At 40.3% G+C, this 16,094-nt stretch overlaps 1 protein-coding gene across 1 annotated transcript in view; it reads right to left on the reverse strand.

Annotated features, from left to right (window-relative positions):
• Positions 1–13,909: 13,909 nt before the first annotated feature.
• Positions 13,910–16,094, reverse strand: part of LOC109893828 (gamma-2-syntrophin-like) — a 67,115-nt gene continuing 64,930 nt past the window's right edge. Inside the window, 1 exon segment of the mRNA XM_031828088.1 lies at positions 13,910–14,935. Coding sequence (XP_031683948.1) covers positions 14,810–14,935 — 126 coding nt within the window. The 3' untranslated portion in view covers positions 13,910–14,809.

Raw genomic sequence — 16,094 nt, forward strand, 5'->3', positions numbered from 1 at the left:
TGAATAATTTTGCACGCCCAATTTTTCAGTTTTTGATTTGTTAAAAAAGTTTGAAATATCCAATAAATGTCGTTCCACTTCATGATTGTTTCCCACTTGTTGTTGATTCTTCACAAAAAAATATCGTTTTATATCTTTATGTTTGAAGCCTGAAATGTGGCAAAAGGTCGCAAAGTTCAAAGGGGCCGAATACTTTCGCAAGGCACTGTATCTGTAAATCTTTAGCTGACACTCTAGGATTCTTCTTAACCTCATTGAGCATTCTGCACTGTGCTCTTGTAGTGATCTTTGCAGGACGGCCACTCGTAGGGAGAGCAGCAACAGTGCTGAACTTTGTCCATTTATAGACCATTTGTCTTACCGTGGACTGATGAACATCAAGGCTTTTAGAGATACTTTTGTAACATTTTCCAGCTTTAATCAAGTCAATAATTCTTAATCTTAGGTCTTTTGAGATCTCTTTAGGTCGAGGCATGGTTCACATCAGGCAATGCTTCTTGCATAGCAAACTCAGATTTTGTGAGTTTTTTTGGACTCCAGGCTGGAGACTAGGGGTTCACATACTTTTTCCAACCTACACTGTGAATGTTTAAATTATGTATTATGTATTATGTAAGAAAAATACAATAATTTGTGTGTTATTAGTTTAAGCACACTTTGTTTGTCTATTGTTGTGACTTAGATGAAGATCAGATCAAATTTGATGACCAATTTATGCAGAAATCCAGGTAATTCCAAAGGGTTCACATACTGTTTCTTGCCACTATGATTTCTGAGTTCCAGTGTAGGTTGAGGCTCTTCAAGGCCTCTGCAATTCTATTGTTTCCTCGTCCACAGCACGTGTAAAGCCGCCCAGGGCAGAAACTCCTTTACCCTGCTGTCACCAGCCAGGAAACTATACACCCTTTCCCTCTTGGGGATCCCCTCCCCTCTTGGGGATCTTCGAAGCAAGACAACGGGGAGTTGGAGAGAAAACGCAGTCAGGGTCTACTGCTGCGGTCAGGAAATCTGCTGTTGATAGCCAACCGACCATCAGAGCTCCTTAGGTCTCGAAGGGCACACTGTAAATATGAGGTGTGGTACAGTACAGTAGTTGCCTCCAGGAAATACATGATTGAGTTAATTTGTTGACGCTGTAGCACCCAGGGGGCGGATCAGCTAACTTACTGAATTTCAGCTAACTTACTGCATTTCAGCACAATCTGCTTGTTGCTTTGAGGAGTTGACGATATGTCATTGTCTATGTACTGTGTTTGATCATTCTAGTCTTGTCTTCCTACAGGATAATGAATGAATCGATAGCTTGAATCACACTAAAAGAATGGCCATACCCCCCCCCCCCCCCCCCCGCCCATCCCCTTATCGAAACTGAGGTTATTGATTTCAATGAATGGCCATGCCCCCCCCCCCCCCCCCCCACCATCCCCTTGTCGAAACGGAGGTTATCGATTTCAATGAATGGCCATGCCCCCCCCCCCCCCCCCCCACACCATCCCCTTGTCGAAACGGAGGTTATCGATTTCAATGAATGGCCATGCCCCCCCCCCCCCCCCCCCCCCCACCATCCCCTTGTCGAAACTGAGGTTATTGATTTGGCCAAAGATTAAAAGGCTGTTAAGCCAACTTCACAACCTCTCTGAAAGAAAAAGGGATATGAATGGCTTCAGAATCGCAGTAAACATTGTAATACAGACAAATACATGATGGGTTAAATTTTCTATTTAGTGGGTCAAACACTGTGCAAGCTGCAGGCTATGTGTGCAATGTATTGCATATTTAATGATGCATTTCTCCATTTAAAAAAAATAATAAATCCAGTTTAAGTGTGATGATAATATGAAATAAGCTGAAAATATCTGAAATGCAAATACGAATGCAAATCCGATGATCTTCCTCTTGGCAAAAAAGAAAACATATATTAACATGTTCCTACGTTAGATTTACGTCTTCTTCTAAAAATATAAATAGCCGGACTACAAATTGCAAGAACATATAACTTTGGGTCAAATAAAACAATTATACTTTAGACAACAGCTACGTCTGAAGGGAAAAGTAGTCTGATGCTAAAACAGAAAGGAAATTATTGCCTTTTTAATTTTTATTTTATTTTTGTTGTTGTTGCAAAAAACATAGTAAAACAGTAGTTAACTACTGAAAACACCATCTAGAATTTAGTTCAACTACCGACAACGTACTGTAAAATGTAGTTAAATTACTATTTGAAATACATGTAGTTCACTACTTCCCAACACTGGAAATATCTCTGCTACTTGCCCAATGAATACAAATGCAGAATGCCGACTATATTATTTATGTATGTGCACTGTTTTTCATAGAAAGCAGATAACATTGAAGAAACAAATACAATTATATTGTAGAGTAAAACAAAACAATTATAATAATGAAAACGTGACGCTCCTGCAGTCTCACACTTTAGAGATTACCGGGGAAACCGTTGTATACAAAACATCCCATAATTTAAAAACAGCTGTGTATGCCATCTCCAAATAAATTAATTATAGTGCATGGTGGGAGTTTTGAGAGGAATTTGGGTGGCAATGAACAGAAAATAACTTTATGTGTTTGTGCGTGTGTTTGTGTTTGTGTGTGGGACGAGAATTCAATTTCTAGTTCCTTAAAATAACATCCGATCCTACAGTTATTTTTTATATATATATATATATATGAAGGAAAATCAACCCACTCTTCTAGCCTATCTTGAGAAGTGTCCCCTGTGGTTCAGTGTGGGCATATACTTATAAACAACCCTTATTTGTACGTGGCTGTTCATTGCAATCAGACTGAATGAAACTATGCTGAACAAAAAATATTATAGCAACATGTAACAATTTCAAAGATTTTACTGAGATACAGTTCATATGAAGCCCTAATCTTTGGATTTCACATAACTGGGAATACAGATATGCATCTGTTGGTCACAGATACCTTAAAAAAACCAGTTAGGGTGTGGATCAGAACACCAGTCAGTATCTGGTGTGACCACCATTTGCCTCAAGCAGCACGACACATCTCTTTCACATAGAATTGATCAGGCTGTTGAATGTTGTCCCACTCCTCTTCAAAGGCTGTGTGAAGTTGCTGGATATTGGCGGGAATTGGAACACGCTGTGGCACACGTTGATCCAGAGCATCCCAAACATGCTCAATGTGGGACTTGACTGGTGAGTATGCAGGCCATGGAAGAACAGGGACATTTTCAGCTTCTAGGAATTGTGTACAGATCCTTGCGACATGGGACCAAACATTATCATGCTGAAACATGAGGTGATGGCGGCGGATGAATGGTACGACAAAGGGATCTCCTCAGGATCTCTTCACGGTCTCTCTGTGGATTTAAATTGCCATCAAAAAAATCTGTGTTCATTGTTCATAGCTTATGCCTGCTTATATCATAACCACACTGCCACCATGGGGAACAGCGTTGACATCAGCCAACCTGCTTGCCCACACAACGCCATTCCCAGGATTAATTTGTGAAGAGCACACTTCTCCAGTGTACGACAATGGGCCTCAGGATCTCGTCACAGTATCTATGTGCATTCAAATTGTGTTCATTGTCCGTGGCTTATGCCTGCCTATACCATAATCCCACTGCTACCATGGGGAACTCTGTTCACAACCTTGACATCAGCAAACCACTCGCCCACACGACACCATACACGTGGTCTGTGGTTGTGAGGCCAGTTGGACTTTCTGCCAAATTTTCTAAAATGACATTGGAGGTGGCTTATGGTGTAGGAAATGAACATTAAATTCTCTAGAAACAGCTCTGGTGGACATACCACCCTGCATACCACTGCTGGCTTGCTTCTGAAGCTAAGCAGGGTTGATCTTGGTCAGTTCCTGGATAGGAGACCAGATGCTGCTGGAAGTGGTGTTGGAGGGCCAGTAGGAGGCACTCTTTCCTCTGGTCTAAAAAAATATGTGATTGGGGACACTGCCCTGTGTTGGGTCCCGTCTTTCGGATGGGACATTAAACGGGTGTCCTGACTCTCTGAGGTCATTAAAGATCCCATGGCACTTATCGTAACAGTAGAGGTGTTAACCCCGGTGTCCTGGCTAAATTCCCAATCTGGCCCTCAAACCATCACGGTCACCTAATAATCCCCAGTTTACAATTGGCTCATTCATCCCCCTCCTCTCCCCTGTATCTATTCCCCAGGTTGTTGCTGCAAATGAGAACGTGTTCTCAGTCAACTTACCTGGTAAAATAATGGATAAATAAAAAATGTAAAATTCCTGCAGTCTCCCTAATCAGCTTCTTGATATGCCACACCTGTCAGGTGGATGGATTATCTCATTTGTGCACACAATTTGAGAGAAATAAGCTTTTTGTGCATATGGAACATTTCTGGAATCTTTTATTTCAGCTCATGAAACATAAAAAATATACTAGATACCTATTATTGCAAACACAAGAATAGGAGCGGTACATGTTGGAGTTGATGTGACAGACCACTGGGTGCACGGGTGAAGGAAGAGCCTGATCGGTCTGCAATCAGTGCCAAGTTCTCCAATATAAGGAGCTCCTGAGAAGTGACAGCATCGAGTTCACTAATGCAAATAGTCTGAAACAGATCTCTAATTAGGCTGGTGCGGGGCAACCATTTGCAATTCAATAATATTGCATATACATATATATACATTTAACTATTAGTTAAGTGTGGATTCTGCATATCTTTGTCGTGCCAATAATTGTCTCAATCTAAGTTAATAAGATACTGTGTGTGTGGGCTATCTGAATATATCCACAGACTGGACATGACCTTTGTGCTGTTTTTGCAAGCAAATAGCATAGCCTAAAAGATTCATATATAGTGTGATAACGGTTGGAGCGAAATATGACCATAGGCCTACCTGATGCAACAAGGAGGCTTTTCTGTCTCCAGATGGCTCTGTGGTTTAGAATAAATCGAGTTGTGTCAAGACCTCTGCAGCTCTGGAAATCTCTTGGGTCTCAGGCTCTGCTCGCCTGGGAAATGTAAACAGCTGCATTGGGGACTGGAGTGTGTCTCGCCTGTGATTCAGAGCAATTGGCAGATAATGTGAAAAAGTGTACCCATCGTTCTTTTAAAAAAAAAAATATTTTTTTATTATCGAGGAGCACTCTCCCGTGGATATACACAAATTATGAATGGGTTCTTTACTCTGTCCTGGTGTGACATGATGCTGTGTCAACCATCTCAAGGCTTTCTTTAAATGAGGAAATAAGCTATCCCCAATTGTCAAATGATGGAAGAGTCAAACAGAGGATTTGTCAGTCAAATGATGGAAGAGTCAAACAGAGCCAAATGATGGGAAGAGTCAAACAGAGCCAAATGATGGGAAGAGTCAAACAGAGCCAAATGATGGGAAGAGTCAAACAGAGCCAAATGATGGGAAGAGTCAAACAGAGCCAAATGATGGGAAGAGTCAAACAGAGCCAAATGATGGGAAGAGTCAAACAGAGCCAAATGATGGGAAGAGTCAAACAGAGCCAAATGATGGGAAGAGTCAAACAGAGCCAAATGATGGGAAGAGTCAAACAGAGCCAAATGATGGGAAGAGTCAAACAGAGCCAAATGATGGGAAGAGTCAAACAGAGCCAAATGATGGGAAGAGTCAAACAGAGCCAAATGATGGGAAGAGTCAAACAGAGGATTTGTCAGTCAAATGATGGAAGAGTCAAACAGAGCCAAATGATGGGAAGAGTCAAACAGAGCCAAATGATGGGAAGTGTCAAACAGAGCCAAATGATGGGAAGAGTCAAACAGAGCCAAATGATGGGAAGAGTCAAACAGAGCCAAATGATGGGAAGAGTCAAACAGAGCCAAATGATGGGAAGAGTCAAACAGAGCCAAATGATGGGAAGAGTCAAACAGAGCCAAATGATGGGAAGAGTCAAACAGAGCCAAATGATGGGAAGAGTCAAACAGAGCCAAATGATGGGAAGAGTCAAACAGAGCCAAATGATGGGAAGAGTCAAACAGAGCCAAATGATGGGAAGAGTCAAACAGAGCCAAATGATGGGAAGAGTCAAACAGAGCCAAATGATGGGAAGAGTCAAACAGAGCCAAATGATGGGAAGAGTCAAACAGAGCCAAATGATGGGAAGAGTCAAACAGAGCCAAATGATGGGAAGAGTCAAACTGAGCCAAATGATGGGAAGAGTCAAACTGAGCCAAATGATGGGAAGAGTCAAACAGAGCCAAATGATGGAAGAGTCAAACAGAGGACTTGGACGCAAACAAACCAAGTCATAGAGAACATTCCACTTATTTACAAATTGTGAGAAAATGTACACAAAGGAAGACAATATTATTAAAATGAGAAAGCTATAGTATTGTGTCGCAAAATCTCTGTAGTTATTTGGCAAATAAGAAAGGGACACTAGCAGTGATGTTCTGTTCTGGGCCCGTTTACATTATCTCCTGTAAAGAACCCAAGGAAGGTTCAATATACCTTTTTGAATGGCACCTAAGGTGGGTGAAGCAGGAGAAGATAATTAGTAACCATGTCACTCTCCCTCTCGTTTACCCCGAGTGTATGACTTGAATTGACATTGATCTTATCCTCAAAAGGCAATCATGACATTCCGTGGAGGGGAAAGTAGATATTGAACCCAGTCCAGTGTGATTTGATATGGAACCAGAAATACAGTAGATGTAATCTCCCTCAGCCAATACAGCTGTCGTAATGGGCTTCAGAAAGAGCACTCACATGCCGCTCTCGCCAGGCTTTTACTTGGGGTTTTAATCTTCTACGTATAGATGTGGAGTTTTATATGCCCTAATAAGTATAATTTTCCCCCTGATAAGAGTATATCTCTGAAACACATCGCAATAGAAAAATAAATATGAGGAGGGAGCCGTCGGCCATGTAGAAATTGATGTTTAGGCTTGAATCTACAGAGAACAGTCTAATCTACAGAGAACAGTCTAATCTACAGAGAGCAGTCTAATCTACAGAGAGCAGTCTAATCTACAGAGAGCAGTCTAATCTACAGAGAGCAGTCTAATCTACAGAGAGCAGTCTAATCTACAGAGAGCAGTCTAATCTACAGAGAGCAGTCTAATCTACAGAGAGCAGTCTAATCTACAGAGAGCAGTCTAATCTACAGAGAGCAGTCTAATCTACAGAGAGCAGTCTAATCTACAGAGAGCAGTCTAATCTACAGAGAGCAGTCTAATCTACAGAGAGCAGTCTAATCTACAGAGAGCAGTCTAATCTACAGAGAGCAGTCTAATCTACAGAGAGCAGTCTAATCTACAGAATAAAGTCAAATTTCCCCCATTCAGGTAATCCATTGTATTATATCATTATTAAGGTTCTTGGGTGGTAAATATACACCGAATATACATAGCAGGTAGCCTAGTGGTTAGAGAGTTGGGCTAGTAAACAAAAGGTTGCTAGATCGAATCCCCGAGTTGACAAGGTAAAAATATGTTGTTCTGCCCCTGAACAAGGCAGTTAACCCACTGTTCACCTGTAGGCTGTCACTATCAATAAGAATTTGCCTAGTTAAATATATAGAATATGTGCATGCAACATACATCTGCATTTAATTGAATCATGCACATGTAAAAAAAAAAATCAATAGAAACAACAACCCCTGAAAAAAACAGAGAGGAGGTTCTGGCTTTATCACTGATAAACCTCAGTCACTGATATTACCCAGGATACAATCAGGTTGAAATTACCAGCCATGGTTTGTTCATACCTGAATGTACTGTTAATTAATCACTCTCATTTTTATGTCTCTATTTTAGTTTGGTCAGGACGTGAGTTGGGGTGGGTATTCTATGTTTTGTGTTCTATTTTTTCTATCTCTATGTGTTTGGCCTGGTATGGTTCCCAATCAGAGGCAGCTGTCTATCGTTGTCTCTGATTGAGAACCATACTTAGGCAGCCTGTTTTCCCATTTTGAGTTGTGGGTGATTCTTTTCTGGTTAGTGTTTGTTGCACCTGTATATTTGTTTGTTGCACCTATATATATATATATATACATACACATGCGTATATACATACTCTATATATACAGTGCTTGCGAAAGTATTCGGCCCCCTTGAACTTTGCGTCCTTTTGCCACATTTCAGGCTTCAAACATAATTTTATGTTTTGCACACCCAATCTTTCCGTTTTTGATTTGTTAAAAAAGTTTGAAATATCCAATAAATGTCGTTCCACTTCATGATTGTGTCCCACTTGTTGTTGTTTCTTCACAAAAAAATACTGTTTTATATCTTTATGTTTGAAGCCTGAAATGTGGCAAAAGGTCGCAAAGTTCAAGGGGGCCGAATACTTTCGCAAGGCACTGTGTGTGTATATATATATATATATATATATATATATATATATATATATATAGCCGAATTCACTAATTTGAAAGGGTGTCCACATACATATATACATACACACATATATATATATATATATATATATATATATATGTGTGTATGTATATATGTATGTGGACACCCTTTCAAATTAGTGAATTCGGCTATTTCAGCCACACCCATCGCTGACAGGTGTAGTTTTGCTCGGAGAATACTCTTATCGCCTATTGGCGAGGATAAACCCTACCTGTTGGTCAGGTATCACAGTGACTGGCGTTATTAGAGGTTCACTTATACTTGGTTGACTAGGTTGCAGTAACACTTCAAGACATGTTTTCTTTGAGCTGCCCACATTGCCTGCTTTGCCTACGCATTTAGAAGACAGAGAGACATTTGAAAAACAGACATAATGTATTCTTCAGTGTACCTCACCATGCATGCCTTGCCATTGAATTATGCATCAAAGTCGAGCCTTGCTTATGTGAGCTTGGAAAAAGAAATGGGAAAGTCCCTTTCTGACTCAGAGTAAGATTACCTTGTCCTCATTATGTCTTTTGAGCTAGAAGAATTACTAGCATTCTACCAATAAAGAACGGTACCGTCCTATATTTATAGAGTAATAACATTTAGATCCTGACCATGTCTGAATGCCCATACCTGCGTCCTAAACGTGTTCTACGTAACCAATGTGAAATGGCTAGCTAGTTAGCGGTGGTGCGCGCTAATAGCGTTTCAATCGGTGACGTTAGTCGCTCTGAGACCTTGAAGTAGTTGTGCAGGGCCACGACTTTTGTGGAGCGATCGGTAACGATGCTTCTGAGGGTGTCAGTTGTCTATGTGTGCAGAGGGTCCCTGTTTTGAGCCCGGGTTGGGGCGAGGGGACGGATGAAAGTTATACTGTTACATGAGCATGCAAAAAAAATACTATAAAAAATGTATGTGATATTTTGAAAATGTCGTATACTTTAAATGCTCGGATTTCATACTCATTTCGGGCTTTGACAACAGCTGATAATCAGTTGTCAATTATATATGGGGAGGCTCTACCCAAATGAAACAATAGCCGGAAATGCAATCTCACGTGACGCATTCACAGCGAAAACAGAACATTTTGTGAAATTTTGTGAAATTTCAAAAATCGAATATGCTGTAAAGGCCAGGATGTTATACTCATTTTGGCTTTTCATCTAGTAGAATTTGCTGCACAGTTTTCTGGTATATCACAGCCACAATCCATTGGAAGAAGGGGGCTGCAAGTTTTGATAGCTAGCTAGATCTCAAGTAAACAACAAAACAACTTGGAAGATTGCGAATATACTGTATGTAAGATATGTAAACATTATGTGGCATTATTTAAAGTGCCATTGTTTAAAGTGACTAGTGATCTGTTTATTAAAGTGTCCAGTGATTGGGTCTCAATACAGTACAGTGGGGCAAAAAAGTATTTAGTCAGCCACCAATTGTGCAAGTTCTCCCACTTAAAAAGATGAGAGGCCTGTAATTTTCATCATAGGTACACTTCAACTATGACAGACAAAATGAGAAAAAAATCCAGAAAATCACATTGTAGGATTTTAAATGAATTTATTTGCAAATGATGGTGGAAAATAAGTATTTGGTCAATAACAAAAGTTTATCTCAATACTTTGTTTATAAATCCTTTGTTGGCAATGACAGAGGTCAAACGTTTTCTGTAAGTCTTTCATATACTGTTGCTGCTATTTTGGTCCATTCCTCCATGCAGATCTCCTCTAGAGCAGTGATGTTTTGGGGCTGTTGCTGGGCAACACGGACTTTCAACTCCCTCCAAAGATTTTCTATGGGGTTGAGATCTGGAGACTGGCTAGGCCACTCCAGGACCTTGAAATGCTTCTTACGAAGCCACTCCTTCGTTGCCCGGGCGGTGTGTTTGGGATCATTGTCAGGCTGAAAGACCCAGCCACGTTTCATCTTCAATGACCTTGCTGATGGAAGGAGGTTTTCACTCAAAATCTCACGATACGTGGCCCCATTCATTCTTTCCTTTACACGGATCAGTCATCCTGGTCCCTTTGCAGAAAAACAGCCCCAAAGCATGATGTTTCCACCCCCATGCTTCACAGTAGGTATGGTGTTCTTTGTCCTCCAAACACGACGAGTTGAGTTATTACCAAAAAGTTATACTTTGGTTTCATCTGACCATATGACATTCTCCCAATCTTCTTCTGGATCTTCCAAATGCTCTCTAGCAAACTTCAGACGGGCCTGGACATGTATTAAGCAGGGGGACACATCTGGCACTGCAGGATTTGAGTCCCTGGCGGCTTAGTGTGTTACTGATGGAAGGCTTTGTTACTTTGGTCCCAGCTCTCTGCAGGTCATTCACTAGGTCCCCCCGTGTGGTTCTGGGATTTTTACTCACCGTTCTCTCATCTTTCTTAAGTGGGAGAACTTGCACAATTGGTGGCTGACTAAATACTTTTTTGCCCCACTGTATATATATACATGTAATATGAATAATGTAAGATATGTAGACATTATTAAAGTCACAATATTTAAAGTGGCATTGTTTAAAGTGATTCTCATATACTTTGGAATTGAACTCACCTGTGCTGAGTTGAAGGTGTCTGCGGTATAAACATCACGTATTCAACCAGCTTGAAAATAAAAAAAGGACCCATTCTCCTGTTCTGTGTCACTGTGTGTACCAAATGAGCATGGACAAAATAAATAAAAACAGGTAATTATCTGAGGAGGTCAGACACAAGATTGTAGCCAAGCATGGACAAATCTCAAGGCTACAAAAGTCCATCTCCAGAGACCTTGATGTTCCTGTTTCCACTGTACGTAATGTTATGAAGACGTTTAAGGCCCATGCCACTGTAGCCAACCTCACTGGAGAGAGAGAACTTGATGGAAGTTTGCAGCAACAAATTGTTCCAATGGTGGAGAAAGCACCTCTCAACTGCCACACAGATTCAAGCCTTCAGACACAAGGTACGACAGTTTTAACTCGCACCATCCGTCGACCAACTGCCACACAGATTCAAACCTTCAGACACAAGGTACGACAGTTTCAATTCGCACCATCCGTCGACCAACTGCCACACAGATTCAAAACTTCAGACACAAGGTACGACAGTTTCAACTCACACCGTCCGTCAACAACCCAATGAAAGGGAGTTCTACGGTAGGAGACCCAGGAGGACCCCACTGCTGAGAGAGAGACATAAGAAAGCCCGACTGCAATTTGCCAAAACACACCTGAACATGCCAAAATCCTTCTGGGAGAAAGTCCTGTGGACAGATGAAACCAAATTAGAGCTTATTGCTTTTTGGTAAAGCACACACCATCTCTCTGTTTACAGAAAACAAAATGAAGCCTTCAACGAAAAGAAGACCTTCCCTTCAGTCAAACATGGAGGAGGTTCAGTGATGCACTGGGTGCCTTGAACGTGTGCCTGGCATCGTGAAATCAGGAGGATACCGAGGTATTTTAAAGCACAATGTCGGACCCAGTGTCAGAAAGCTGGGTCTCCGTCGAAGGTCATGGGGTCTTCCAGCAGGACAATGACCCTATAAACACTTCAAAAAGCACCCAGGAATGGTTCAAGACACAACGCTGGACTGTTCTGAAGAAGTGGTCATCAATGAGTCCAGATCTAAATCCCATTGAAAACTTGTGGAGAGATCTGAAAACGTCAGTTAAGAGAAGGCACCCTTCTAATCTAGGAGAACTGGAGCAGTTTGACCAAGAGGAGAGGGATAAACTGCCAGTACAGAGGTGCAGGAAGCTCATTGGTGGCTATAGGAAGCGCTTGATTGCAGTTATTTTGACCAAAGGCTGTGCTACCAAATATTGCCTAGGGTGTCAATCATTTTGTCAATGCCATTTCTGTTTTTTTTTCTGATTTTAAATATATATTTTCTGAATTAAAAACAAAGGTTCTGTAATATTAACAGTGAAATAAAGATTTGTGGAGACCAAATGGTTTGTTAAATTTCAACTTATTTGTAGGGAAAATGATGAGTTATTTGAAAAAAGTGCAAGGGTGCCAATATTTTTGGCCACGACTGTACGTGATTTAGTAGCTAGGACTAGAAGTTATAACTTTTTGAACAGTTACATGGTTACTTGTTGAGCGACAACTTCATATTTAACATTTCCTTGCTAGTTTCCTTGCACACAGGGGTATAATCATTACTCCAAACAGTTCCAAAATGTTTTGTTTTGCAACACAAACTAGTGTTTTTATTGGACAGATTTAGGTAGGTCCCTTCCTCTTTGGTAAAACCTGGACCCAGAAAGACTCACAGCTGTAATAGCTGCCAAAGGTGATTTTAACATGTATTAACACAGGTGTGTGAATACTTATGTCAATTATATATTTCGGGATTTCCTTCTCAATAAATTTGCAAACATTTCTACAAATATTTTGTTCACTTTGTCATTATGGGATATTTCATGTAAATTGGTGAGAATCTTTTTCATCATTTAAAATTATGATCCACAAGCTGTGACACAGCATGTGGAATAAATTAAGAGGTGTAAATACTGAAGGTGTATAATCGTATGGAAATGTCATTTAATGGAAGGCTTATAGGTATTGTTTACATTGTAGTGAATGACACTGTTTATTCCCAGTAGTCGTGCTGGTTTGATAGTAATTTATCTCGTTGCAAGGTTGGACTCTTTGTCAGGCAGTTTTCATTACACTTTAGTAGCTAACTACGCGTCTAACTACGGGTCTAACTACGCGGCTAACTACGCGTCTAACTACACGTCTAACTACGCGTCTAACTACGCGGCTAACTATGCGGCTAACTACGTGTCTAACTACGGGTCTAACTACGGGTCTAACTACGCATCTAACTACCTGTCTTACTACGCGTCTAACTACGAGTCTAACTACGTGGCTAACTACGTTCTATGCGTGTCTTTCGGACAGTAATTCTGTGCTTTCATACGTTTGCTGTCGTCCCTGTCCTCTCACACTGTCATTTCTAATTGGCTTAATTCAACACTACAGTAACCTGTTTTCCAATTCTTTAAAACAGGCTTCAGGATTTCATGGAATAAGTGCTCCTGGAGCCGCCCTCAGAAGCCCCTAATCAGAATGCTTCAGTTAGCATTCAGAGCTTACTGTTGCCTGTCGTCAAGAGTGGGTGGCATACTTCCTGATAGATTGAGCAAGGTATTTAAGCTCCATACTTGACAAACGGCTGATGAAACTGCATAACATTAGCAAGCAGGCAGAGACTTCTGTTAAGTGGAAGGATATGGTCACTTCAGGCATCAAAGCCAAGCGACAGGCAGGGGGTAGAATACCTCCAATCCTCCAATTAGGAAAACCAAAATGGCAAGTAAGCCCAATAAACACGTTTTGGGTCTAAGAATGGGACAGTTATTGCTGTATAATTTGAAGAGTTTTTCATGTCAATTGTCTCAATTTCCCTCTTCAAGACTCTTCATGTCTTTATGTTCCCCAGCAAATCAACAATATTGACTTAGTTAGTCTGCGTTTATTTCACCATAGCTGTGAACACATCCCCGGTAGTGCTAGGAATACAATAAAATAACATTTGACAATAAGGAGGAATAATTCTGGATTTATTTTAGAATATAAAAGGAAACAAGAAGCTGAGGGAATATAAATATGTATATATTTGTAAGCTTTGTAATGACTGTCAGTGCTACATACAAAGTAAAGGACTACAAAGCGTAAAAACAAATGTGAATTTAACTTCAGAAAGCAACATTTTAAACCACCTGACAGATACACTGAGATACCACTGCTACAATACGTCTATATCCTCTTCCAACAGTGTTTGTCCTGCCACCGTTTGGTAAAGGAGCATATCAGTGACTAGCAGTGACTGTATACACTGAAATGCAAAGTTAAATACCCTCTGGGGTCATGAAAGCCTGCCCCAAGCCCTGCATTTGCGGGCCTCAACACACAGTCATCAGACACTCTTTCCTCCAAAATCAGGCTGCAGCCACAGCATCTGTAGTCTTGCTGCAGTTCTGGAATAAGTGAAGAACCAGAGATCGTATAGCCCAGCAGAATAAACATTCCCAAATGTTTGCATGTGTGTTGATTAGTACAGTACAACAGTTCTGTTTTATCGGTTCTGCTTTTAAGTTAACTTGCATCTACGCATGAATTGAAAACTGTGCCGTGTCTATACACATGAACAAACATAGAAACCATTTTTTTTGTGACAGATGTTTTTCTACATGGATAAAATGAAACAATATTTAGCATATTCATACTCAAATGTCAATACCAACCAATTTAATGCAAATATAAATACTTTACTTCCAGTCAGATGTTTTTTATATATATATATATATATATATTTATTTTTTCTTATTTAATAAGAGCCTTACAAAAATAACAGGAACAAGAAATACATATCATTTGAATGTGCATAAAATAGTCGATTTTAGCTTATGTGACTAAAATGTACATGACAACACCAGGAAGTGTCTAACTCATGTACTTTCCAGAGATGCTTTGACACTTGACAAAGACCGGGTCCACAGAGGCCACTTTGGCAGCCATAAAAGAAGAAATGCAATGGAGGACTGCCGTCAGATTGGAGAACTCCAGCTCCTGTAATGGAAAGAAAAAAACGGAATACAAATTGTGAGGAATATTCTTAACAGTTTGCATAATATTTACATAATATTTACATAATGTTTGCATACATTAAAATGTCACAATTACTTTTGTAACAAATAGGCACTCAATAATAATAATAACAACAACAACAACCTCTACTTGTTCCCCACATGGAATTTAGCAGAAATATTTTAGTTCTATATATTGATGAGGTAGCAAAATCCAATTTTAGTAATAACCACAGTATTCAGAACATTCTTCTCCCTATCAATACCATTTTAAAAGTGGAACTGGCAGCATTTTATCAACGTGAAATCGTATTCAAATCTCTCTCAGAAAGAATATGACCGCTTTTTGTACTTTTCTCTTCTGACAAGCAAGTATTTAGACATGATCACATTTGTCCGTTTTCATACATTTATTAAATGTTTGGGAACGATGTACAGTAGAGGATGTTCTATAGAAATACATGTAGAATGGCAAAGTGGCCTTGGGGTTTTGGACAATTAATAGACAGTAGTGCAGTACATACAACCTAATCAAACCACCTCTCCTCCAGGACCGGAGTCAACGCAGACAGTGGCGCCATAGCCAATCAGAGCTACAGTAGGGCCTTTATGCAAACAAGCCATTTGCCACATAGACCTGCCATCATTAACCTATAACTGGACTGTGTGTTTACAGGCAGGTGCAACAGCGCAACTTTAAATCTTTATAGCGCATTTGTCAAAAGCTAAAAAATAGACCCTGAATGGATTTCTGCAAATATGTAAATCTCACGGGAGCCCTCTTTTACAGTCCTATTGATTAAACAACCATGAACAGGTAGGTTCTCTCTCCCTCAGTTGTGCACATCAACAACAACAAGATCAACAACTAATGCTAGCTTGAGTGAGGTGAGCTAAAATCTAACGAGGGAACATCAGATAAACCCTCTCAAATCTTTTCAGCTAGTTGGCCCGTTACAATTGCACTGATAAATGATGGGGAATAGTAGCCTGCTTGTCCTTCTGCAGCTTTCCTGCAAATGCATGCTTGTCCCAACCCACGTTTTGACAACTGAATGGTTTGTTCGTAAATTCCAAAGCGCACACTGCACTATTGACAAGGGACGCTCTGGCCAAGGAGTAAGGCTGATATGAGGGTTCCT

The sequence above is a fragment of the Oncorhynchus kisutch genome, linkage group LG7, assembly GCF_002021735.2.
Source record: "Oncorhynchus kisutch isolate 150728-3 linkage group LG7, Okis_V2, whole genome shotgun sequence".
NCBI lineage: Eukaryota > Metazoa > Chordata > Actinopteri > Salmoniformes > Salmonidae > Oncorhynchus > Oncorhynchus kisutch.